This window comes from Rhamphochromis sp. 'chilingali' (assembly GCF_963969265.1).
Source record: "Rhamphochromis sp. 'chilingali' genome assembly, chromosome: 8".
Classification (NCBI taxonomy): Eukaryota; Metazoa; Chordata; class Actinopteri; order Cichliformes; family Cichlidae; genus Rhamphochromis; species Rhamphochromis sp. 'chilingali'.
In genome coordinates this window covers 1,208,842-1,233,747 of record NC_137935.1, presented here as the reverse complement: position 1 = coordinate 1,233,747, position 24,906 = coordinate 1,208,842, and the positions used below count along the sequence as shown (strand labels likewise).

The following is a 24,906-nucleotide window of genomic DNA, read 5'->3' as shown; positions in this document are numbered from 1 at the left end:
TATACTGTGTCTAACCTGTGAAACGCCATCATCTTCATCACCATCCCTTTCACCTTCACCACCATCAGCTGTGTTTGGTTTTAGGGTGACCGGGGACCTCCAGGAGTTCCTGGGCCAAAAGGAATCAAACTGTATGCCGAGGGACCCAAAGAGCTGAAGGTCTGTCTGTCTCTGAGGGGGTCTGTCAGTCTCTCTGTGGGTCTGTCAGTCGCTCTGTGGGTCTGTCTGTCGCTCTGTGGGTCTGTCTGTCGCTCTGTGGGTCTGTCAGTCGCTCTGTGGGTCTGTCTGTCTCTGAGGGGGTCTGTCTGTCTCTCTGTGGGTCTGTCAGTCGCTCTGTGGGTCTGTCTGTCACTCTGTGGGTCTGTCTGTCGCTCTGTGGGTCTGTCTGTCTCTGAGGGGGTCTGTCTGTCTCTCTGTGGGTCTGTCTGTCTCTCTGTGGGTCTGTCAGTCGCTCTGTGGGTCTGTCTGTCTCTCTGTGGGTCTGTCAATCGCTCTGTGGGTCTGTCTGTCTCTCTGTGGGTCTGTCAGTCTCTCTGTGGGTCTGTCAGTCTCTCTGTGGGTCTGTCTGTCTCTGTGGGTCTGTCTGTCTCTCTGTGGGTCTGTCAGTCGCTCTGTGGGTCTGTCAGTCTCTCTGTGGGTCTGTCTGTCTCTCTATGGGTCTGTCTGTCTCTGTGGGTCTCTCTGTGGGTCTGTCAGTCGCTCTGTGGGTCTGTCTGTCGCTCTGTGGGTCTGTCTGTCGCTCTGTGGGTCTGTCAGTCGCTCTGTGGGTCTGTCTGTCTCTGAGGGGGTCTGTCTGTCTCTCTGTGGGTCTGTCAGTCGCTCTGTGGGTCTGTCAGTCTCTCTGTGGGTCTGTCTGTCTCTCTATGGGTCTGTCTGTCTCTGTGTGGATCTGTCAGTCGCTCTGTGGGTCTGTCAGTCTCTCTGTGGGTCTGTCTGTCTCTCTATGGGTCTGTCTGTCTCTGTGGGTCTCTCTGTGGGTCTGTCAGTCGCTCTGTGGGTCTGTCTGTCGCTCTGTGGGTCTGTCTGTCGCTCTGTGGGTCTGTCAGTCGCTCTGTGGGTCTGTCTGTCTCTGAGGGGGTCTGTCTGTCTCTCTGTGGGTCTGTCAGTCGCTCTGTATGTCTGTCAGTCTCTCTGTGGGTCTGTCTGTCTCTCTATGGGTCTGTCTGTCTCTGTGGGTCTCTCTGTGGGTCTGTCAGTCGCTCTGTGGGTCTGTCTGTCGCTCTGTGGGTCTGTCTGTCGCTCTGTGGGTCTGTCAGTCGCTCTGTGGGTCTGTCTGTCTCTGAGGGGGTCTGTCTGTCTCTCTGTGGGTCTGTCAGTCGCTCTGTGGGTCTGTCTGTCACTCTGTGGGTCTGTCTGTCGCTCTGTGGGTCTGTCTGTCGCTCTGTGGGTCTGTCTGTCTCTGAGGGGGTCTGTCTGTCTCTCTGTGGGTCTGTCTGTCTCTCTGTGGGTCTGTCAGTCGCTCTGTGGGTCTGTCTGTCTCTCTGTGGGTCTGTCTGTCTCTCTGTGGGTCTGTCAATCGGTCTGTGGGTCTGTCTGTCTCTCTGTGGGTCTGTCAGTCTCTCTGTGGGTCTGTCTGTCTCTCTGTGGGTCTGTCTGTCTCTGTGGGTCTGTCTGTCTCTCTGTGGGTCTGTCAGTCGCTCTGTGGGTCTGTCAGTCTCTCTGTGGGTCTGTCTGTCTCTCTATGGGTCTGTCTGTCTCTGTGGGTCTCTCTGTGGGTCTGTCAGTCGCTCTGTGGGTCTGTCTGTCGCTCTGTGGGTCTGTCTGTCTCTCTGTGGGTCTGTCTGTCGCTCTGTGGGTCTGTCTGTCTCTCTGTGGGTCTGTCTGTTGCTCTGTGGGTCTGTCAGTCGCTCTGTGGGTCTGTCTCTCTGTGGGTCTGTCAGTCGCTCTGTGGGTCTGTCTGTCTCTCTGTGGGTCTGTCAGTCGCTCTATGGGTCTGTCTGTCTCTCTGTGGGTCTGTCTGTTGCTCTGTGGGTCTGTCTGTTGCTCTGTGGGTCTGTCTGTCTCTCTGTGGGTCTGTCTGTCGCTCTGAGGGTCTGTCAGTCGCTCTGTGGGTCTGTCTGTCTCTCTGTGGGTCTGTCAGTCGCTCTGTGGGTCTGTCCCTCTGTGGGTCTGTCTGTCTCTCTGTGGGTCTGTCTGTCTCTCTGTGGGTCTGTCTGTCTCTCTGTGGGTCTGTCAGTCGCTCTGTGGGTCTGTCAGTCGCTCTGTGGGTCTGTCAGTCTCTCTGTGGGTCTGTCTGTCTCTCTATGGGTCTGTCTGTCTCTGTGGGTCTCTCTGTGGGTCTGTCAGTCGCTCTGTGGGTCTGTCTGTCGCTCTGTGGGTCTGTCTGTCTCTCTGTGGGTCTGTCTGTCGCTCTGTGGGTCTGTCTGTCGCTCTGTGGGTCTGTCTGTCTCTCTGTGGGTCTGTCTGTTGCTCTGTGGGTCTGTCAGTCGCTCTGTGGGTCTGTCTCTCTGTGGGTCTGTCAGTCGCTCTGTGGGTCTGTCTGTCTCTCTGTGGGTCTGTCAGTCGCTCTATGGGTCTGTCTGTCTCTCTGTGGGTCTGTCTGTTGCTCTGTGGGTCTGTCTGTTGCTCTGTGGGTCTGTCTGTCTCTCTGTGGGTCTGTCTGTCGCTCTGAGGGTCTGTCAGTCGCTCTGTGGGTCTGTCTGTCTCTCTGTGGGTCTGTCAGTCGCTCTGTGGGTCTGTCCCTCTGTGGGTCTGTCTGTCTCTCTGTGGGTCTGTCAGTCGCTCTGTGGGTCTGTCTGTCTCTCTGTGGGTCTGTCAGTCGCTCTGTGGGTCTGTCCCTCTGTGGGTCTGTCTGTCTCTCTGTGGGTCTGTCAGTCGCTCTGTGGGTCTGTCTGTCTCTCTGTGGGTCTGTCAGTCGCTCTGTGGGTCTGTCTGTCGCTCTGTGGGTCTGTCTGTCTCTCTGTGGGTCTGTCTGTCGCTCTGAGGGTCTGTCAGTCGCTCTGTGGGTCTGTCTGTCTCTGAGGGGGTCTGTCAGTCGCTCTGTGGGTCTGTCGCTCTGTGGGTCTGTCTGTCTCTCTGTGGGTCTGTCTGTCGCTCTGAGGGTCTGTCAGTCGCTCTGTGGGTCTGTCTGTCTCTCTGTGGGTCTGTCAGTCGCTCTGTGGGTCTGTCCCTCTGTGGGTCTGTCTGTCTCTCTGTGGGTCTGTCAGTCGCTCTGTGGGTCTGTCTGTCTCTCTGTGGGTCTGTCAGTCGCTCTGTGGGTCTGTCTGTCGCTCTGTGGGTCTGTCTGTCTCTCTGTGGGTCTGTCTGTCGCTCTGAGGGTCTGTCAGTCGCTCTGTGGGTCTGTCTGTCTCTCTGTGGGTCTGTCTGTCGCTCTGTGGGTCTGTCAGTCGCTCTGTGGGTCTGTCTGTCTCTCTGTGGGTCTGTCTGTTGCTCTGTGGGTCTGTCAGTCGCTCTGTGGGTCTGTCTCTCTGTGGGTCTGTCAGTCGCTCTGTGGGTCTGTCTGTCGCTCTGTCTGTCTGTCACTTTGTCAGTTTCTCTTGGGCTTCTCTGATGTGCTTTTGTTTTACAGGGAGAACCAGGTGACAGTGGAGAAAAAGGTTGTCCTGGTCGTCGCGTAAGTGTCAAATTGTTGGCCTGGGCTAATCATAAACTTTTTTTAAGCCAAAAAAACTATAAATTATTATTCTGTGAATTTTTATTTTTAAGTGATGAGCGCTTTTGTTTTCTCCTCCAGGGTAACCCTGGGAGGTTGGGGATTAAAGGAGAGAAGGGGGAGAAAGGTGACACTGGCTCCCTGGTAGGAACAACAAAGACATGTAGTCCCGTCTTCAATTTTAAGTCACATTTCTTTATAGGAATATAAACCTGGAACATGTTTGTGTTTCAGGGTAAACCAGGGAAGGATGGACTCCGTGGAGAGCTTGAAGAACAGGTAACAACCCGCTGAGTCAGTTTGTTTTCAACATTTGGCCCACTTGAGACTATCAAAATAAAACAGGAAGGCCTCCTCCTTCATTATACCATCCACTGTGTGCAGTGTACCAGAAGCACTGGCAGCAAACAGCCCACAGCGTGATGCTACCGCCACCATGCTAATCCTGTCCCTTTATCTACCAGCTCTAGTTAATTTGCTGGACTTGTCATGATAAAAGACATCAGAACTTTCACTTATAAAAACATTTAAGTTTATATATCTGTGTTTAAATCTGTATGTCTACAGGGAGACCCGGGAGATCCTGGGTTTCTCGGACCTCCAGGTGTCGATGGAGACATGGTGAGTACTGGATGAGACACAGAATGCATTACTGCATTACTGCAGTGCTGCAGCCAGCGCGGTGTCATTTTACGGTACTGTTTATGTTTCCAGGGAGAGAAAGGTGACCGTGGTCCTCCGGGCACTCCGGGAGATGTGAGTCTCTTTTTTCTGTACATATCACAGGAACAGTTGCCAGATCGTCTAAAGTTAGTGCAGTCCTTCTCAAATAGTGGGGCAACCACCCCCTCCACCCCCACAGGTGGGATGCCGGTGTGATGATGCGTGTGCAGCGCTCGCCTTCACTGCCAAACTGATGCACGTTAAATGTAGTTTAGAGAGCTGCAGTACTAGTACATGCACTTTCTAATAAAGGTACAGTTTGTTTTAAGTTGATCAGTTTTTCTTTCCTTTTTCTTTTTTGTTGTCTTTAAAGTTAATAAGGAAACAATGTCATGCAGAGATGTACTTAAAATAACAATTCAATAGAGAAATGATACTATTTCAAGTCGCGGGGGTGGGGGGTTCCTCTTGCTAAGGGGGGCGGGGCCTGTGAAGCACTAAGTCTTGAGTCCATGAGGACTGGCTCCGTTTTGGAGTCAGCCCCAAATGGACATTAGAGGAACTGCAGGTTTTCAGACTTCATTTTTCAGCCCTGAAGGTTGATGCTTGGTTTTGAATCCATAATCTGTGTTTATGTTACTTTTAACTTTTTTATAAACCAGATGGTGTGGAAGAGGATTTATCTGAAAGGCCAGCCTGGTTTTCCCGGGCCCCGGGGGCCCCCAGGAGCTTCTGGAGTACAAGGTGAATTTAATTTCCCAAGTAATGTTTTACTTATGAAATATTATATTTATATTATACTGTATGTTATATACTTATATTCTGTGACTGTCAAAGCAACGACCTGAGTTGTGTTTGTAATCAGATTACATTGAGAGGTTCATGCCGCTATCATTTCAGACTTTTTCTCTCACCTGTTTCAGGATACATCGGTTTACCTGGAGAAAAGGGCGAGCCAGGTAAAGTCTGACTATTCTCTCTCTCTGTCCCTCATGTAATCCATCATGGTGTTAATCCAGAGACCACCTTTGTATCTAAGCTGCGTTAGTCTGGCTACAGCTTTGCTCTGCTGGGGTCTCGCTCCAAAACAGGCCTGTGCTGCCGAATATGACTGATGGTGAAAGTAACAGTGTCTTTTAGTTCAAGCTGGCTAAACTGCAGTGGATGGATTACACCCGACATCCACCAGATTTCCTGCAACTTTATTTGATTGCTGATATTTTTGGAATGTTTTGATCAAAATGAAAAAGGTTTCAACAGAGAAACCGTGAGACTTCACTTGGTGGGAAACATATATTATTATTATTATTATTATCTATTATATATATAAAATGAAAATTTATTCTGTTTTCGTCAGTCTTGTCTGATATTGTCTGTTTAGCTGCAGCTGAAAAAAAAATAGCTGCTGGTGCCCGTTTCCAAAATAAAAGCCTTTTTAAAGGCTGACACTTTACTCAGGCACAAAGAAATATAAATTATATAATAATTTATAATATTCAAGGTTATCAGAAGCTGTTCTTTGGTGACAGTCTGCCATCCTCCACTCCAGGTGTTCCTTTACCTGGTCCTCCGGGGATACAGGGACCACCTGGATCATTTGGACCAAAAGGAGACCGAGGAGAAGAGGGCCCCTCCACTGCTGGCCCCACAGGCCTGACTGGAAAGCCAGGACTTCAGGGTGCTATCGGAGAGCCCGGAGAACCAGGAATACCAGGTGATGTTTCATTTTAAACATGTGGTGTCCCTCAGGGAAGCATCCCGGACCCTCTGACGTTTGTCTTTGAAGCTTAAAGAGAATAAAGACGAGAAATTAAAAGAGTACATTACTGAACCGCAGCACTACCAGCTGCTGAAAGTCCGTCTGGTTTAATGTGTCTCTTGTAACTGCCAGACTACCTCGAGGGAGGCGCAGGACTGCCAGGACCTAAAGGTTTGAAGGGCTCGATGGGACCTCTTGGAGAAAAAGGCACGAGAGGACAGAAGGGTGAGAGAGCTGGAGTTGTGCATCATGTAGGGATGGGTATCGTTTAGGTTTTATCCGATACCGGTGCCAAACCGGTACTTTTGAAATGGTGCCGGTGCTCAAACCGGTGCTTAAAGAATGGAGAACACAAACTTTGTCCAAAAACCTCTCATGTTCAGCTAGTTTTTGTAAAAAGATAACAATGTTAGCCTTTTCTGCAGCTATGGGGCATATATGGTATCACTCTTGGCTGGAAGCAGTGCTTAAACAATGGAAAAAAACACAAACTTTGTCCAAAACCTCTCATGTTTAACTGTTTTCCACTTTTTCTTTGGTCATTTTAGCCTTTTTGGCCAGGGTGAAGGGAGCATCTGCCATCAAACAAGAGGACAGCCGCATGTAGCTATGATGATGTTTGCTAGTTCACCTTACATGCATTAATGTAATAACGTGGTTAGCCTACTCAACGTAAATTACACACGAACAACATGAAGCTACTCACGCAGAGAAGAACGGCTGCTGCTGCATCATCATCCTCATCATTTCTGCTACACTGGCAGGGTTAGGGGCCAGGACTCTCCTCTTCGGGTTCTTGGGGGATGTTGCTAAATCCGGGTCCGATAACAGGCAACCCACCCGCAGTAGATGTGCTCGGTGTGAGGTCTCGCAGCAAGCTATCAAATACGGCGCATTTCTGGGCTTTTTAAAAAAACGCTATGCGTCGCCAGGTGTTTCATCGGATTCTTGGTGTTACCTCCTTTGACAGTATCACAGTATCAGCTTAAAGCACTTGTTGCTGCTGAGTTTGCATCTTTTGCTGTGAAGTACAGCCAGACTTTGACCGCTTCGCCTTGGACATTTTTAGTCTGTAGCTCTGCTCTAAAAGAACGTACGTACCTGGACCCGCCTACTATCCTCGGAAACGTAAAATGATTGGCTAGAATCCAAAGTGAATCACAGCTCAGGAAAAAGTACAGCACCAAAATGTGCGCTGCTTTTCGGTCTGGTTACTATTGTTTATGTCAGAACCGGTGCCATGATACCGGTACCCATCCCTAGCGTCATGTGATATAAACGTCATGTTTGTTTGGCCCGATGTGGACACGTGTTTCACATCAGGGTTTAATGCGAAGAATTTCTACATGGAGGTGGGAATGAGATGTTTGATTTTTGAAGACCCAAAATAAAACTTGAGAAATCTCTTTCAGTACAGCTGAGCCAAACCAAAGACATCAAAGTCGTCCTGTTTATGTTGAGACAAAGCCAACCACAAAATAAACTCGGGTTTTTCATCCAGACTCATCACAGCTTCATTACTACTGATACAATAAACCTGTTTAAATAAAATCCAGAAATATTTTCCATAGTACAGTTTTTTCTTTGTTTATTTTCTAAGAAGTTTGACTTCCTGGTGCGTTTGTCATGATTCATTTAAAAACCGACTGCTTGGTGTTTACTAGGTGAGAAGGGGCAGATGTGTTTTACCTGTCCTGTTAATTCCACTGAGCCTGGACCCCCAGGTACAAAAGGAGAGAAAGGGGATATCGGGCTGCCAGGTAAGAACAGCAGCACCTGTGTTAGCCAAGTTAACAGATGAAATGTTAGTTTTTAGTTGTTTGATATAATCCTAGCTGCCACACAATGGAAACCATGATATTTTAAATACATAATAATGTCATAAATAACTCATCTTAACTGTCTACCTCTGTGATGTCTGGTTCCAGGCTCAGCTGGTTTTCCTGGATTTAAAGGTGGCAAAGGAGTGAAAGGTCCTGGAGGACAACCTGGTCCACAGGTGAGGGAAGCATCGCCTCAGCGTGTACAGATTTCATCCCCTCATATGGGCTGAACCCAAACCTTCTGGGACCCTCAAACTTTGACTGTTGCCAGTAGATCCTGTAATTATGAGTAAGTGTGAGTCAGTTTCACATACTGTTTGAACCTCACTTGTTATCAGGGTTCACTGGGGTTCCCTGGCTACCGGGGGTTCCCAGGACCTCCTGGTGACCCAGGCATCATGACGAGGGTGGGGCAGAAGGGTGAGGAGGGATCACTGGGAGATCCGGGACAACTGGGATCCCAGGGAAGTGATGGACCTCCAGGAGTTCAAGGATCAAAAGGTCTTCAGGGAGCAAAAGGAGACGATGTGAGTAATCACGGTTTTCTTCAGTCTGCCGCAGACTCGAATGTATTTACTCAGTACTGTAAGTAACTGAGGGAGTTTACTTTACTTTGTGTGGATCAGATGTACAAGTCTTGTGCCTCAAGTCTCATTTCTTTTGATTTTGTTTGCAAGGATTCAGACTTGTACATTTTAAGCCAGTCGTGTTGGAGGTTTGTCAGAATTGATGAAATTATGAGTCCAGAAAAGTACCATCAGGTTTCGATTCACCACAAAATACCCTCTGAACCATCTTTATGGCCACAGCTTCATTGTTCAGCACGTCAATGATCCCAAACCACAGCAAGCTGATTCAACAAGACATGGATCGGCCTCCCCAGAGCCCGGACCTCAGCATCATTGAAGCAGCGTGGGCTCATCCAGACAGGCAGAAACATCCAAAGATGTGAGAATGTCCTGGAGAAGCCTGGAGAACTATCGGGGCGACTGTGGTTCAGGGGCTTGGGAAGCTCATCTTGTAACCGGTTCGATCCCCAGCTCTGTCTGTCCTGGTCGTTCACCTGCCGCCTGCTGGTGCTGGCCAGAGGGGCCGACGGCGCGATATGGCAGCCTCGCTTCTTAGAGTTCACACTGCTGAAGAATAAAGGCGGTCATAACAAATATTCACTTTCAAGCTCGTTTCAATTATATTGGAATTTTTTGTATGTTTGCACAATTCAATAAATCTCTGCACGTATTTTCCATTTTCCTGCAAAAACAAGGAAAACAACAGGGAGTGACTCAAGACTTTTGCACAGTACTGCTTTGCTATATATTACAAAATAATGTATCAGTTAACCAACTGAACTGATAATAAGACTGCGTCTGACTATGATTCTCTCCTTGTTCCACATTCACAGATGGATTCATAAAATCATAAAGTTAGATCCCAACTACAACACAGGCGTCCTTCCTGCAGGTTGCATGAGGGAGAATATAGCCTCCACCCTCATCTAGTTTTACTTGAAACACTATTTTATAGTAAAACTTTATTCTGACTTAGAGTATGAAAATCATTGGTGTGTAAAGATGGCAGAACCAATAACATTTGTTGTATTTAGGCTGCTAGCTGGCAAAAAGGCTCTTTGTGGTGTGAGGGGAGAGCCCACAGTTTGGTACAAGTCAGTAAATTTGGATTAGTCGTGTGCGTCTTTGATCAGCTAAAACATTTGTTCTAAAATCCGGAGCCTTAACCACAGCGCAGAGCGCAAACACCTGCTGTTTATAACGTTTTTACATTTTATTTATTTAGTGCCGACTCACAGCAACTGTTGCCTCAAAGCACTTTATGTTGTGTTGTTATGTTCAAATTCTACCACTAGATGGAGCCACAGTTAGTGCCTTGTTGATGGCGGCTTTTAGGAAGAAACCATCAAGTTTTAACCGTTTCTGGGGTCAAGTGTGATTCTGTGAAGATGGTTTGTTGTTCTCTCCTTCAGGGACCGCTGGGGCAAAAAGGAGACAGGGGCTTGTGTGGGTCCCCTGGTCCCAGGGGACCCACAGGGCAGATGGGACCTTCAGGACCTCTTGGTATTGGCGAGCCAGGGCCTCCAGGAAGTAAAGGCAACATGGGAGACCATGGAGAGCGAGGACAACCTGGACAAAAAGGTAAATCTGCCCAGGAATAGTCTAAATTTGAGAGGAGGGGGATCAGATGCAAAGCTAACAGTCTGTTTCTTGTTTCAGGTGAAAAAGGTGCACAAGGAAATATGATCGCCTCTCCAGGAGATCCAGGTCAGAAAGGACAGAAAGGTTTATCTGGAGTCTCTGGACCAGAAGGTGAGACAAACAAATGTGTCCATTTATGTTTTAGTGACAAACCCAGAGAGCTTTATATAGAACCAAATCACCACAACTGTTACCTCAAGGTGCTTTGTGTTGGAAGGTAAACGCCCTACAGTAATTCAAAGAAAACAGAAAACCCCAACAATCATATGAGCCAATGTATGCCAGCGCTTTGGCAACAGTGGGAAGGAAAAAACCCTTAAAAAACAGGAAGTAACTGGGAAAGAAACAGACACGGAGACACGACAGACTGGGGAGACGAATGAATGAAACACGGGAACGTGAAGGGAGGAAACACAGGGACGAGGAGAAACCAAGGAACCGGGCTCAAGGAACGCTAACACAGAACTTAGAACATACGTCAAGAACGATCTTACAAAGGAGGAAAACGGGATAAAGACATGCTGTGGAAGAGAGACAGAGATCAAAAACCGATATGATTCAATGCAGAGAGGTCTGTTAACACCCAGTGCATCATGGGAATCCCCGGCAGCCTACATCTATTTTTCAGCAACAAATCACAACAACAGACTGAAGGCTCTGCCTCCCATTCTACTTTTAAATACTCTAGGAACAACAAGTAGGCCTGCAGAGCGAGAGCCAAGTGCTCTAATAGGGTGATATGGTACTACAAGGTCATTAAGATAAGATGGGGCCTGATTATTTAAGACCTTGTATGTGAGGAGCAGGATTTTGAATTCTGGATTTAACAGGAAGCCAAAACAGGAGAAATCTGCTCTCTCTTTCTAGTCCCTGTCAGGACTCTTGCTGCAGCATTTTGGATTAGTTGAAGGCTTTTCAGGGAGTTTTTAGGACTTCCTGATAATAATGAATTACAGTCGTCCAGCCTGGAAGTAATAAATGCATGAACTAGTTTTTCAGCGTCACTCTGAGACAGGATATTTCTAACTTTAGAGATGTTGCACAAATGGAAGAAAGCAGTCTTACATATTTGTTTAATATGTGCGTTGAAGGACATGTCCTGGTCAAAAATGACTCCAAGGTTCCTCACAGCGTTACTGGAGGCCAAGGTAATGCCATCCAGAGTAAGAATCTGCTTAGAGTTAGGTTGGCACGTGGCACTGAAGGAGATAACAGTGGATGAATTAGATGCGTAAATGTGGTTACAGCGTTTCAGAAAGAGCACATCACGCGATTCCACCTGCTGGAGATGCACACTCTGATTCACCTGTCCTCTGCTGGTCTCAGGTGCCGTGGGACCTAAAGGACCAAAAGGAGCTTGTGGTTCAAAGGGAGAAAAGGGAGATAAAGGATTTTCAGTCCAGGGACCTCCAGGCTTCCCAGGGGTCAAAGGTCAGTTCAGGAACAGTTTTTACATGAACTAATCTTGAATTATTCTGAATGTTGAGAATGAACCTCCTTCCTAACCCTAACTCTATGTTTTACAGTTTAGCAAAGAAAAAAACAAAAACCATGATGTCATAGAGTTAGATGCTCTGAGCTCACAGGGTTACAACAGCTATCATCATTTTAGTGAACAACTTCTATATTATCTCAGGAGTGAAGGGTTTCCCAGGAGCCCCCGGTCTACCTAGCTTTGGCATTAAAGGACGAGCAGGACCATCAGGACCTCCTGGGATGCCGGGACCAAAGGTAACTCAATCAAACAGAAAGTTGTTATCATAAACAAACATCCTCAGCAAACTGTGTGATCCAAACACAACACAGCTGGTGAGAGATAAAGACAACTCCAGGGCAACAGTGCTAATCGTCACAACACTTTTTTAACAAAACCCATAAAGGTACCAAAAAGTGGTTGTTGTCATCACCAGTGACCACTGAGACCTCAGGTTGGTTGTTCTCCAAAGTTTTGGCAGTTGGAGGACAAATTAAAAGCATAGAGTCAGGGAAACGTTATCTGAAGTGATTTTGTGAGTTTGCCACTAACAAAGAAATGATCCGTCTATAGTTTCAATGGTAGGTTTATTTGAACAGTGAGAGAAGGCAGAAAAATGAATTTCAAAAAAGTTATAAGTTAATTTGCATTTTCATGAAGGAAATATTTGGAAGTATTTGAACCCTCTATAAACCAGTAAGATTTCTGGCTCCCAGGTGTATTTTATACACTGGGAGCCTCAACTTGTTACCTGTATGAAAGACAGCTGCCCGTAGAAGCAATCAATCTATCCAAACTCTGCAGCATGGCCAAGACCAAAGAGCTTTCCAAGGATTTCAGGGACAAGATTGTGGACCTAGACAAGGCTGGACTGGGCTACAAAACCACCACAAAGCAGCTGAGTTAGAAGGTGACAATACTTGGTGCGATTATTCGCAAATGGAAGAACCATAAAATAACTGCCTCAGTCTCGAGGTCCACGCAACATCTCACCACGTGGAGTTTCAATGATAATTAGAAGCTTGTGGAACCAGCCCAGAACCACCTCGAAGAAAACAGTTGGTAGAAAGGACCGAAATCCTGCAGTGTCTTCAAGGTCGCCCTGCTGGAGAACGCACACACAGGCCTGTTTGAAGCCACTGAATATCTCAGTGATTCAGAGGAGGCGGGTGAAAGCATTGTGGTCAGATGAGACCAAATTCAAGCTCTTTGGCATCAACTCAACTCTCCGTGTCTGACGGGTCGTTTCTTCGTCACTGGACAAACTTATAAAATCAGCAGGGGTTCAAATATGTTTTCCCTGACGGTACTTCCCATGTTTATGTGCAGGGTGTAACGTGGACCTCAGAGGGTAAAGTTCCCAACATAAAAATCATAAACAGATGATGGGTCAGCAGCTAATCCCCAAACAAACATTCAATTCAAGGCAGACGTGTCACTCATACGTTGTCTTATGTGGGTTACATATACACACACCAACACAGTAAGGAAGATTACGTTTAATATGAATTCAGTAAGAATGATCATTTTGATTTATATCCATTGATGGGAAAACAAGCTAAATCTCACTTGCACTCTGGTGGTCAAGGGCGGTCAGCACAGCCGTGGAGAAGTAACAACACCAGAACTGATGCTACGGTTTAGCAAGGAAGACGGCGTCAGCGTGGAGACTCTGAACAGAGACCAGTGATTTGAATAAGCAACAGTACTGCTGTCATCGTGTCAGGAAGCTGGTTTTCTGACGTTTGTAATGAACTATTATCTGTCGTGTGTTGGTTTGTTGGGCATTCAGACTAATTCAGCTCACGCTTATTAAGAGCTGATTAAATAACTTCTTTATAAGGTGAATATATCAGAAGAAGATCAGAAGATTATATGAATCATTGTTTGTTTGCCAACTGGTTAGAAATGTCATTTACTGGTTTCCTGTCCTGCTGCTCTCTGTGGTCTCAGGGGGAAAAGGGTTTTGGTTTTCCAGGCTCAAGCGGTCAGTCAGGACTTCAGGGAGAAGATGGCTCTGTAGGACCTCCAGGTGACCCTGGACCTCAAGGAATAAATGGAGAGCCAGGACCACCAGGACAAGCTGGTCTGCCAGGATCCAAAGGTAGTTAACCCATGAAGTGATCCAACTCGAACTGGTTAGCAACAAATTATGTTTCACAGCAAGATCAAGAGGAACTGTCCGTAGATGATTCTCTGTGGTTCTCTAAGAAACGGGAAAATACTCAAATGAATGTCCAGAGCCAGTTATTATGCTGTAGGGTAACCTCCAAAAAAGAAATACAGTCAGTTCATTTACACCTAAACTGAGGTGAAGTATTTCTCAGGTCACAGAGGTCTGTGTGGTGCAGCTGGTCCCATTGGTGCTATTGGAATCTGTATACCTGGACCTCCTGGACCTGATGGAGAGCCAGGACCGACGGGCTTCACTGGATTTCCAGGTATCACATCTGACAGCTAGTCTGGGTAGAGTTGACGTCACCAAACAGAAACAGATTTGCTCTGATACTGTCCTGTCCTTTAGGGTGCCGAGGCCCAAAAGGTTTGAAGGGAGATGCTGGGCGGCCTGGCACAGGAGTGTTGGGGATTCAGGGGCCATCTGGGTCCAAAGGGGATGCTGGAAAACCAGGACCTATAGGAGCGATGGGACCACAAGGTCAGAGAGGTAGTGATGGGGAGCCAGGAAGCCCAGGTGAGGAGGCATAACCTGTGTTGCTCAGTTCTATCTGTGATATGAGTGTTTCTGGGTGAGTTCAAACTTTCTGACAGATTCATGGTGCATGTTTCAAGTTTAGTTTAGTGTCTTTTGTCAGTGAAAAGTTTGATGGGAAAAAGTAGTTTAAAGATGGACTAAAACTACATTTTTGATCTCCACCTATACCAGAGTGCTGGTGACCCGCTGAAGGGTAGGGTTAGATTCAGAAAGCAGACGATGTTCCCTTTACAACGAATCGTTTTAGCCTCACAGTTCAGTTTTCATAGCGTCTTTATTTGAGTATGTCCCATTGGTAAAAAACTCTAACCCATGAACCTTGTGCATGTTTAGACTGGTAGTAAAGTTTTTGATTGTTAATATAAATGAAACAATAGTGTAAAGATAGATGTTTGGGCAAATGAAACAATATTGAATAACAATATCAACATATGTTTGTTTTTTAGGGATCAGAGGGGACGTTGGTCCTCCGGGACCACCTGGGATTCCAGGGGATGACGGGAAACCAGGAGAGCCTGGACGACCAGGACCAACAGGTTTCATTTAGCCACCGGCGAGTCGGTTATTTTCACCAAAAGTCTGTCTGTCTGTCTGTCTGACCCTTCTCTGTTGCTCTGCCTCTCAGGCCAGACGGGTGCAAATGGGTTCTGTGGCTCTCAGGGGGCTCCGGGGCCTCGGGGGGACCAAGGAGAAACTGGACCAAAAGGACTTCAGACAAACATTGAGATCGTTGGAGAGCCTGGAGAGAAAGGTTTAGCAGGTAATCTGTTCTGTTCTACTGAGCATCACTCTTTAGTGTTGAAATGTTATTTATGGTGTTACGATCTCTGAGTGGTTAGCTGAGTTTACAACACTAACCTGCAAACACTAACACGAGTACTGCTACAGCTCACTGATTAACACATTTGCTGTATATGATTTCTTTAATTTGTCAGATGATGTGCCTTCATTACACTGACCTGACTTCTTCCTTTCTTACTGTCAGGGCTCAGAGGCCTCACTGGTGATAAAGGAGACAAGGGCTTCTCCGGGCCACGAGGCCAAGATGGAACCAAGGGTCGAACTGGGAACTGTGGGCCTCAAGGTGAACTGTCATGTTAGGAAGTTTGTGAGCGTTGCAAACAAAGTGTATTCTCTCTGTAATTCCTTTGTATCTGAAAGAGAGAGGGGTTAGGTTAGGGTTAACCCCGACCCTAACAAGGTGATCTCGAGTTGCCCAAAATGAGCATCCAGTCAATCATCACCAGCTTTAACACTGACTGCTGGAACCACTAAGCCTAAATCTTCTCTTCCAACACTGTGTGGGAGCCCGTGAAGGATATGCACCTCACTCTGTGTTCCAAAAATGGTTTTTAACATGACACTCATGCTGGCATGTTGTCGCTCCCTGTCATGCAGTCTTGAAATGTGAAGCCGTGTCAGACACCAAAGAAAGATTCTTCTGATTCTGCATGACTATCAACAACAACTGTGTGTGTTTATCAGGACTTCCTGGTGACCCTGGTAGAGATGGAAGCAAAGGTCCTCCTGGTAGCTGTGGACCCCGTGGTGACAAAGGAAAAATAGGGGCACCGGGTAACGTCCCCCTGCCTGAGTGAAGAAACATAAACCATCTATTTTTCTGTTGCAGTGTTTCTCAGTTTTAATTAGGAAAGGAGAGGAAAACATGATATTCTCTCTCCAGGTTTGAAGGGTCAGAAAGGTTGTGCTGGACGCTGTGGTCCTCCCGGTGCAGTTGGAAGTCAAGGATACGATGGACCTAAAGGGTGTAAAGGAGAACCTAGTCCACCTGGACCAGGATCTAAAGGATATCCAGGAGATAAGGTGCATATAATTTGAAGTTCATATGATATTGGTTATAGTATAAAATATTTTCCTCATAAAGCCGTTTATGATGGCAGTTGTTCTTATCCCAGGTAAGTGCAGGGTTCGCTGCAGTGGGCGTCTTCAACTGAAACGATCATACACATCTTATTATTCATGCACTGCATTTCTTCCTTAACCTCCTGGGACCCGGGTCCACATATGTGGACATTACACAACATTAGACCACAACAAACATGTTTCTCTGCATGAGCTCGATGTCCACTTACCAGGACGTTATGCTGCCACTGTTCTATCAAAATTTGAAATGTCCTCAGATGTGGAGCTAATTTTTCTCAGAAAGTTTAGGAAAATTAGGGAAAAAAAATCTGGTGATTCTTTGTTTTTACGTTCATCAGGTCCCAATCAGCCCAAATATCAAACAGAAATTAAAATTATGCCATGGAAGAGTTCAGGTCTGACGAGGTTGGTCGCGCCACTGCTTCATTAGGCTCGCTGCTTCAGGATCGCAGCGTGTCTGGCCCATTGCTACGAGCCGGTCGGTCCCAGTGCTGGTGGGGGTCGGGCCATGCCAGGGCTGCCCCTTGACGCTGATTGTGGTCATAGTTTTTAGAGACGCGACCCATAATTAGACGTTAATTATAGAACTCAAAAACAAATCTGGGGCATTACTCCAAAACCAGCTGAGAGTGGTAATTTATGCTTTTCATCATTAATGTGAAAGTTTTTAATAGTCTGTTTCTGTCATTAAGGTATTCCAACATGTACAAGTTAGCCTGTATGTTAAGCACATAAGCAGGTCATTTACTCTTGAATCCTGAAGACTAACATAAAAAATAAACTTTGGTTTTGTTTGTGTTTCACCTCAGCGGCCTAGAAACTGTACACACACAGAGGAGACAATGAGCGGCTAAAAAACAATCAGTGTTTTCATATCCAGTATTTTACAGAATTGATTGGCTGATTCTCTTTAGGAAAATCCATACAAAAAGCAAATTATAAGCGTTTAAAAAAAACCCACCCCTACAAAGCTGACATATTTATGTATTTATCATTGGGATAATACTTGCCAGAGTGAATGATCTGTCCTTTCAGGGAAGTCCAGGATTTCCAGGACCTCCAGGTAGTAAGGGACCACCAGGAAACAATGGATTGTTCGGTCCCCCAGGAGTCAGTGGCCCCTGTGGCCCTATAGGACCCACTGGACTACCTGGTAGCAAAGGTGTGATTCATGGATGGAGAGATGGAGAGATCCACATAGAAATTCTTGAGTCACTTTTTAAATAAAGTGTTCTAAAAGACATGCATACATACATGCATACATGCATGCATGCATGTATGCATGTATGTATGCATGTATACATGCAGGCATGTATGTCTTTTAGAACACTTTATTAAAAATGCATGCATGCATGTATGTATGTATGTATGTATGTATGTATGCATGCATGCATGCATGCACGCACGCACGCACGCACGCACGTACGTACGTACGTACGTATGCATGCATGCATGCATGTATGTATGCATGCATGCATACATGCATGCATGTATGTATGTCTTTTAGAACACTTTATTAAAAATGCGTATACATGTATGTATGCATGTATCCATGCATGTATGTATGTATGTCTTTTAGAACACTATTAAAAATGCATGCATGCATGTATGTATGCATGTATACATGCATACATGCATACATGCATACATTACTAAAAGCTACATCAAACCCTGTTTGTTTCAGGTCCTCCTGGGTCCACTGGTGAAAAAGGTTGTGATGGTCCTAAAGGAAAACCTGGCTGTCCAGGTCCCCCTGGCCTCAAAGGTACATCAGCAGTGTTCCAATATACACTTTGCTGTCTGTTTTTATTGCCTTAAGCCGAAGAACAGACCACTATGTCTTCATATTTAGGTAACACTGGGCCACCTGGAGTTTCTGGCCCATCTGGTCCAAGAGGAAATCAGGGACAGGATGGGATACCTGGACCTCCTGGAGAGAAAGGAGCGATGGGAGGTAGGGGAAATTTTACCCTGCCACCTCCACACAGGCGCCAGACCCAAATGCACAGCAGGTTATTCAAGAAAACGGCACTTTCACTGAAGCAAAGAATGCAAAACATGAGCGAAACCATGAACAGAAAGCAACACAAAGAAAATAAACATGGAAGAAGACTGTTATCCAATGAGAACACAAGAGGACAAAGACAGAGACAAATGAGAGAGCAGCAAACCCAGAAGGAACCAAATCCACAGGAATGAATAGAAATGATGAACCAAAACACAGGATAGTAAAACACACTCATTACTAGAAAACCCATCAAAAAACAAGAATAAAAAAGTTCTACAAATTAATTTGAGAATTGTAGGAAAATAGATGGTGAATAATTTCTTTATTACTATTCCAACCCTTTATAGTTTTGTTAATACTGGCAGTTGTTATATTTGATATAGGCCATCCAATTAAGGTAAATGTCATGTTTTAGTCTTTATAATCTGATGAGGAAGATTTTATTTCAATTATGGTTGTTTTATTTTTCAGTTTGCCCCCTGACAGATTGAAACCTTAACATGGTCAGGCGGGTTTGCGTGCCTCAGTGACACTAAGAGCTACGTTGGTCAGATTTTAGGGTGGAGACCTGACAAAGTGCATACATGACAAAAACAGTTATCCAGAGCAGTGTGCCCAACCCGCGGGACATGGAACGGTACGGCCCGTGAGTCGTTTGGTACGGGCCCGCAAGAGTTGAGGCTTTGGTGTGAAATTTATGGTTTTTATCGTTAACTTGGTTTCCCTGGTTCTTTTCCCGTGTTGTAGTTGTGCGTCTTATTTTGAAATAAATATTTATGCATTACCATAGCAACCAGAGAGCATTAAAGGGCAGACAGGAGGACGTTACTCTTAGTGTTGTTGGCACATTTCAGGAGGACGCTGCTAATAAAGTTACACAGTTACACAGTGAATTCACGTTTATTAGTATTTTTACAAAACAGCAGTTTTTGTCTCGTCGTTTTATTTTGTTGTGTTTATCTGCGACACCTTAAAGGCCGGTCCATGAAAATACTGTCTGACATTAAACCGTCCGTGGTGCAGAAAAGGTTGGACCGATGACCTAGAGCACCCCACAACCACCCCCACCACTTTCCTTCCTCTGTTGCCACCATTTGCCCCCTTTACATTTCTATCTGCCCCCTCATATATGCCCGTCTAGAACCGGCCCTGGAATGAACTTTTAACAAAACCCCCAAAACTCAGAGACCAGAATCCAGGGACCAGACCTCAGAGATAGTAAACAGTCATACCTTTAATTCTCACAGAATCAAACGCATCAGTTTCGGTGTTACTTCCTAACCTGTTTCTTTTCCCAGCATCTAAGCCTGGACCTCCGGGACGAGATGGAGAGAAAGGTCCACCTGGTGAGTCCTGTCATCAAATCCTGTGTTTAGTGTTCAGTCAGAGCTAAAGAAGAAGAAAAACACGGTGCTGTCTCCTCTGGTCTCTTCAGGGTGTACCGGGGAGAAGGGTCCTCCCGGTCCCCTTGGACCTCCTGGGCCATTTGGTCCAACAGGAAATCCAGGCTGCCCCGGACCTCCTGGACCACCTGGCCCTCCCGGTCTTCCTGGTACGGAAGGAGTCTGCTTTCCAGGAGGCAAGGGTGGAATAGGACCGGCTGGATGTCGAGGACCAAAAGGTGATGAGACACATTAGAAGTCTCGTCAGGGAAATGATTTAGAGGCTACTGTGGGGGATTTAGCATTTTTTTCTGTGTTTGAGAGTTGCATTTTCTTCAAGTGCGACTAATTAGATGCAGCTATAGTTTCCCACAGTGTGGAGAGACAAACATACTCAGAAGTGCTAGATTTGCAGAGGACTTTCAGGATGTCTGCACTTCCCAGATTACTAAACTTGGTGTAAACAACATCTTCTGTCCTTTTGTAGGTCCACCTGGCTGTAAGGGCCCTCCTGGTCCTCCAGGTCCTGGTTTCAAAGGGGATAAGGGATGTAAAGGAACACCAGGTATCGCAGGAAAACCTGGTTCCAATGGAGACAGTGGTCCAAAAGGCCAGCTGGTCAGTACACAGAAACATTACGGGAAGCAGTTCGTTCAGAATCTGTTTGTCAGCAGTCTAGTGTCCAAATCTGTGTGATGCTAGATACCAAAGGGAGCTCGAGCTGCTTTCATTTGGGCTAAAATCAGGTGATACAAACTGTGAGAATCAGTAAAAACGTTATAATCACCACAAACACGAGTACCTGGGTTCACTCAGCATTTAACCTTGACATTCATTTTTAGCACTCAAGATCCAAATTGACCTTAAAAACATTCAAGAAACCATATCAAGTGATATATGAAAGTGCACAGAGAGAGCTGTACGACACATTTTTAACATTTTTTCAATGTAATGTCCTCTGGCATCACCATGACGTCGTAAAGTTTCACAAAATCACATGCTGCATGAATACAGTTTAACATCTGTGTTAAAGCTGTTTTTAAAGCTTATAGCCAGGCCAAAGGTTTCAGCCAGTTCTGTTCCAATCATGTGGGTACAGGTAATAACTAGGGGTGCAACAATACTCGTATCGATATTGAACAGTTCGATACAGTGCTTTCGGTTCGGTACGCGATTCGGACAATACAAAATATAAAAAATTTTTTTATCAACTTTTCTTCTGACGATGCTGTCTTTGTTGAGAGCTCAGTGAATCTGCGTTCGACTACTCCGCCTAGGCTGCACTGTCGAGCACAGATCCACTGAGCGCAGCGCAAGATTAACGCTGACAGCACTAGTGGGAACACAACGAATATGACTGCACATTTACTCCGACATCATCCTAGTGCAAAGACAAGTGGAAGCAGACAAAAACAACAAGCACGCATGCTACTAACTTTAGCCGAGTCATTTAGACAGCCGTTAGCACAGGATTCTCCTTATGCTGCTGAGAATATAGCCCAGAAGAAGCGTATAGTAGAGCTTTTATTTTGGAAAGAGACATTTCTCTGTAATAAACTCTCTTTTCCAAAGATGAGGGATTCCTCAATCAGATAGATTTATTATTTTATTACTTTGTTGTTTCAGCAACATTAAATTTAAAAACTGTACTTTTGAGTTAAAATATATATTTATAATTTTAATAAATGACAAATTAAAAAGGCATGAACATTTTTTTTGTATCGAAAAAATATCGAACCGTGAATTTTGTGTATCGTTGCACCCCTAGTAATAACATACAATCTTATTATGCAGCGCTTCATGGTCATAGGTCAGATGTTTTTAGTATAGCCCTTTCTTCAGGGGGACCCATGCTAATGCCTGTTATAAATGAGGAGTTAGCTAGCTAGCATACCACATGCTTGTTTTTTGAATAGTTTATTACCCTAAATTTACATTTAATCAACAAATCAGAAGTCAGGGACACGCCCACGACAAATGGAAACGCAGTTTGAAGTGTTCTCAGTCCACCCCATCTTTAACAGCTCGCTGAGGCTGACTGTTACCAAGCAGAGACTGCCCCCATGTGGGGTTTTCTAGCACTGCACTACAAAGAATTCAAATTCAACTTGTCTATATCAAACAGAGTAAGGAGTGTTAATATGACAGTATTAAAAACCATCAGCTGCTTTTGTGGTTTTACAGGGTGCATGTGGCCCACCAGGCTCACAAGGACCCAGAGGCAGGAAGGGCGATGTAGGTGTCAGAGGACCTGTTGGTAAGGACTGAAATAATAATCACTCCACGTTTGCTGTTTGCAGCTTCACAATGCTGTTTCATTTCATGTCCTCAGAGTGTGCATATATCTATGGAATTATATTTATGTCATAACAAATGTGCAAGTAAAAAATAATTTTAGCAAATAATTTCATTTCATGGGTGCAATTAAATTCCTCGCATGTAAATGCTCAACGCGTAGCAGCTGTGCGCACAGAGAAGTTATCTCGAAACTTCTTTTATGATAAATGATTTGCTCTGATTATTTTTTAGCTCGTGCTTTTATTAAGACGTAAATATAATTCCACATATATCCCAGAATGAATGTGACATTAACCACAGCTGTAGGTTTTACAGCTGCCCTTTCACCACATTAAAGTAACTGTTTAGACTTTTTCATTTTTGGATGTTTAGCCTTCCGTCTACTTTCAGTCAGTGTCCACAGTTATCATCTGGGCAAGAACAGCTTGGCAGCATAAGATGAGATCAGGTAGGATAAGATAACCTTTATTAGTCCCACACTTGGGAAATTTGTTGTGTCACAGCAGAAAGTGGCCACTGCAAAGTTACAGCAGCAAAAATTAAGAAAACACTGGAACAGGATAAGATAATAAGAATAAGATGGTGTACACAATACAACAGAATAAAATGCAACATTGTCAGAAAACACTGTGGATATGAGATACTCCTGACAACCTGACATCTTCACTTTAACAAAGTTTTTCTGCTTTTTCTTCTTCTTATATTTACATGTTCAAAATAAACTCTATTCTTTTGTATGCTATGTCTTCTAATGATGCTGCCTAAGGGAAGCATGTATAATGTAAACAGAATTGGTCCTAGCACTGAACCCTGTGGAACTCCATAATTAACCTCAGTGTGTGAAGAGGACTCTCCATTTACATGCACAAACTGGAGTCTGTTAGATATGATACAAACCCCTTCCTGTAGAAAGAACAGAAAGTTGCAGTTCCTTCTGTAGGAAGTGGGTTGTTTAAATTCACACAACACTCGCGCACCAGTTTGCTGATGATACCACTGTGGTAGGTCGTATCTCTGACAGCAACAAATCTGCATACCAGAATGAGGAAGAAGAGTTGGTGCATGGACACCAATCTGGCACTGATGTTATTCAACTCTTAAATATGCGCTGAACATCGTGTTAATTCAGTTTATGATTCTAGAATCTGAAAGTTAAATGCACTTTAACCTCCGTGTATGGATCATGCATTTGCAAAATGAATTGAACCTCCTGCACCGCTGACTGTTCCCCTCTGGACTCTTCCTCATTGCACTGAAAAGTACTTTAAAGATCACTGCTCTACTTTTATAGGCTCGTCAGTTACATCCTGTATTCATGTCTGCTGTGTGTGGATCTGTCTTGTGGTATATGCAACCACACCAAGAATAATTCAACAATCAACTGTATTGCAGAAATACTTAGGTCAGGTTCTTTCTATGCAATGACTGAAGGGTTTGGAAGGTTACAGTGTTCTGACAAACCATCCTACTTTGGCAAAACGTCCTACCGTAAGTAGTTTATGCACATTTCTGCTGTCAGAGTAATTGCAGCACAAATTTCAGTAGGTATGACGGTTTGCCACTTAACGTTGCCCATCAGAGTATGCTTGTAGCTCATATTCATAAAGCCAGGACGGTTTGCCACTTCATTTTACCCATTAAAGTATGCTTGTAGCTGTTATTCACAAAGGTGGGATGGTTTGCCACTGAATTTCGTGTTGTGTGCATACACAGACACGACGGGTAGGATGGTTTGTCAGGTAGGATGGATTCCCAGTACAACGGCACTGGTTTTAAAGGGGTTTCCAGTTACCTCCTAAGTTCAGTCCATCAGAGATTTCCCACATCCTGAGATATGTCCACATTAGTTTTATTAAATGTAGTTAAGCTAAAGGTGATTTGTGTATCTTATAATAAACAAAATGACATCATCAGCATACGGTGATAGTTTAGTCCGTCTGATATTTCTTTAATTTCTCAGATTGAAACATACAGTCATAGCAAGAGGTTCAGCAAACAGGCCTTTTTATTTCATGCAAGCAAAGTCTGCTTCGGTTAAATGGTCAACAGAAGCTGTGATGGGAAGAGAAAGCGCACCTTATTGTACCAAAACTCTGTCCCTTATCTATCTGTGTGCTAATGCTCTCTTATATATTCATGTTATTAAAAGATCTAATATTGATATCTGAAGGTGAAGCGATTAATAGAGCTGCTCTTCGTTTGTGTTTTGAGGGATGAATGGGAACAAAGGCCCGCCGGGTGGATGCGGCGTACCAGGACCTCAGGGCTGTCCTGGACAAAAAGGTAACACACAGAAACACACACCTGCATGGTGACACATGTATTGTATGTAATACTGAATGTTACTTCTTGCAGGAACAAAGGGGCTAAATGCAACCAGACAGTTACTGTTGTTTCCCGGAGACAAAGGCTCACCTGGAGAGCCAGGGCCCTGTGGGGAAAAAGGATTTCCAGGTTCCCCTGGGAATCATGGCCCCAAAGGTGAGTGTGGAAAAAGTTGGAGGAGATCTGCAACTTCTGGTGCCTGCAAACCCGGCCTGGTCAGTCACACTAGCTTAATTAAAAACAAAGGAATAAAACTGGGGGAAACTTGTGGGGGTGTTCCATGATCCTGGAGAGTCCTGAGAGATCCAGAGGACACAAGCTTCAGGTACGAGCAGTGAAAGTGTGAACTGAAGCAATGTTGTGTTTGTGGCTGCAGGTATGAAGGGTCACTGTGGGAACGCGGGTAAAAAAGGACAAACTGGAGGCCCTGGGATAAAAGGACAAAAGGGAGATGGAGGAGTGCCCGGAACAAGAGGTAAGAAATGTCCGACATTAACACTGAACACAAGTTTAATGCTAGAAATACTCAAAATGCTGCAGAGTGAATGTGAGTGTGAAGAGTTTGTGGCATAAAACAACATTTTTCAGCAATAATTCAACTGGAAAGAATCCTGATGTTTTCTACACTGAATGGACTTTCTTGATGTTGTTTCACTCGCTGATCCTGTTACGCAGCTGTGGTTTGTGTCACTCGGTGAACTTTCACACAGTTCTTCATTGTATATGTTTTACAAGTCACACATATAAGACGAGCAAATCGTTCATTTGAACTTCA

The 24,906-nt window shown here is 45.1% G+C and overlaps 1 protein-coding gene across 1 annotated transcript in view; it reads left to right on the top strand.

Annotated features, from left to right (window-relative positions):
- The window catches only part of col4a3 (collagen, type IV, alpha 3), a 41,576-nt gene that overhangs the window by 10,988 nt on the left and 5,682 nt on the right, over positions 1-24,906 (top strand). The window contains exons 13-47 of the mRNA XM_080889665.1: positions 85-159; positions 3,509-3,553; positions 3,674-3,736; positions 3,827-3,871; positions 4,160-4,213; positions 4,307-4,348; positions 4,918-4,999; positions 5,179-5,214; positions 5,805-5,969; positions 6,147-6,239; positions 7,679-7,774; positions 7,943-8,013; positions 8,176-8,364; positions 9,819-9,987; positions 10,066-10,158; positions 11,374-11,478; positions 11,684-11,778; positions 13,475-13,625; positions 13,849-13,962; positions 14,046-14,213; positions 14,681-14,770; positions 14,860-14,994; positions 15,220-15,318; positions 15,720-15,809; positions 15,919-16,058; positions 17,154-17,280; positions 17,803-17,883; positions 17,971-18,072; positions 19,425-19,472; positions 19,562-19,747; positions 19,996-20,126; positions 21,693-21,765; positions 24,018-24,089; positions 24,162-24,287; positions 24,508-24,606. Coding sequence (XP_080745791.1) covers positions 85-159; positions 3,509-3,553; positions 3,674-3,736; positions 3,827-3,871; positions 4,160-4,213; positions 4,307-4,348; positions 4,918-4,999; positions 5,179-5,214; positions 5,805-5,969; positions 6,147-6,239; positions 7,679-7,774; positions 7,943-8,013; positions 8,176-8,364; positions 9,819-9,987; positions 10,066-10,158; positions 11,374-11,478; positions 11,684-11,778; positions 13,475-13,625; positions 13,849-13,962; positions 14,046-14,213; positions 14,681-14,770; positions 14,860-14,994; positions 15,220-15,318; positions 15,720-15,809; positions 15,919-16,058; positions 17,154-17,280; positions 17,803-17,883; positions 17,971-18,072; positions 19,425-19,472; positions 19,562-19,747; positions 19,996-20,126; positions 21,693-21,765; positions 24,018-24,089; positions 24,162-24,287; positions 24,508-24,606 — 3,550 coding nt within the window. The remainder of the gene's footprint in view (positions 1-84; positions 160-3,508; positions 3,554-3,673; positions 3,737-3,826; positions 3,872-4,159; positions 4,214-4,306; positions 4,349-4,917; positions 5,000-5,178; positions 5,215-5,804; positions 5,970-6,146; positions 6,240-7,678; positions 7,775-7,942; positions 8,014-8,175; positions 8,365-9,818; positions 9,988-10,065; positions 10,159-11,373; positions 11,479-11,683; positions 11,779-13,474; positions 13,626-13,848; positions 13,963-14,045; positions 14,214-14,680; positions 14,771-14,859; positions 14,995-15,219; positions 15,319-15,719; positions 15,810-15,918; positions 16,059-17,153; positions 17,281-17,802; positions 17,884-17,970; positions 18,073-19,424; positions 19,473-19,561; positions 19,748-19,995; positions 20,127-21,692; positions 21,766-24,017; positions 24,090-24,161; positions 24,288-24,507; positions 24,607-24,906) is intronic.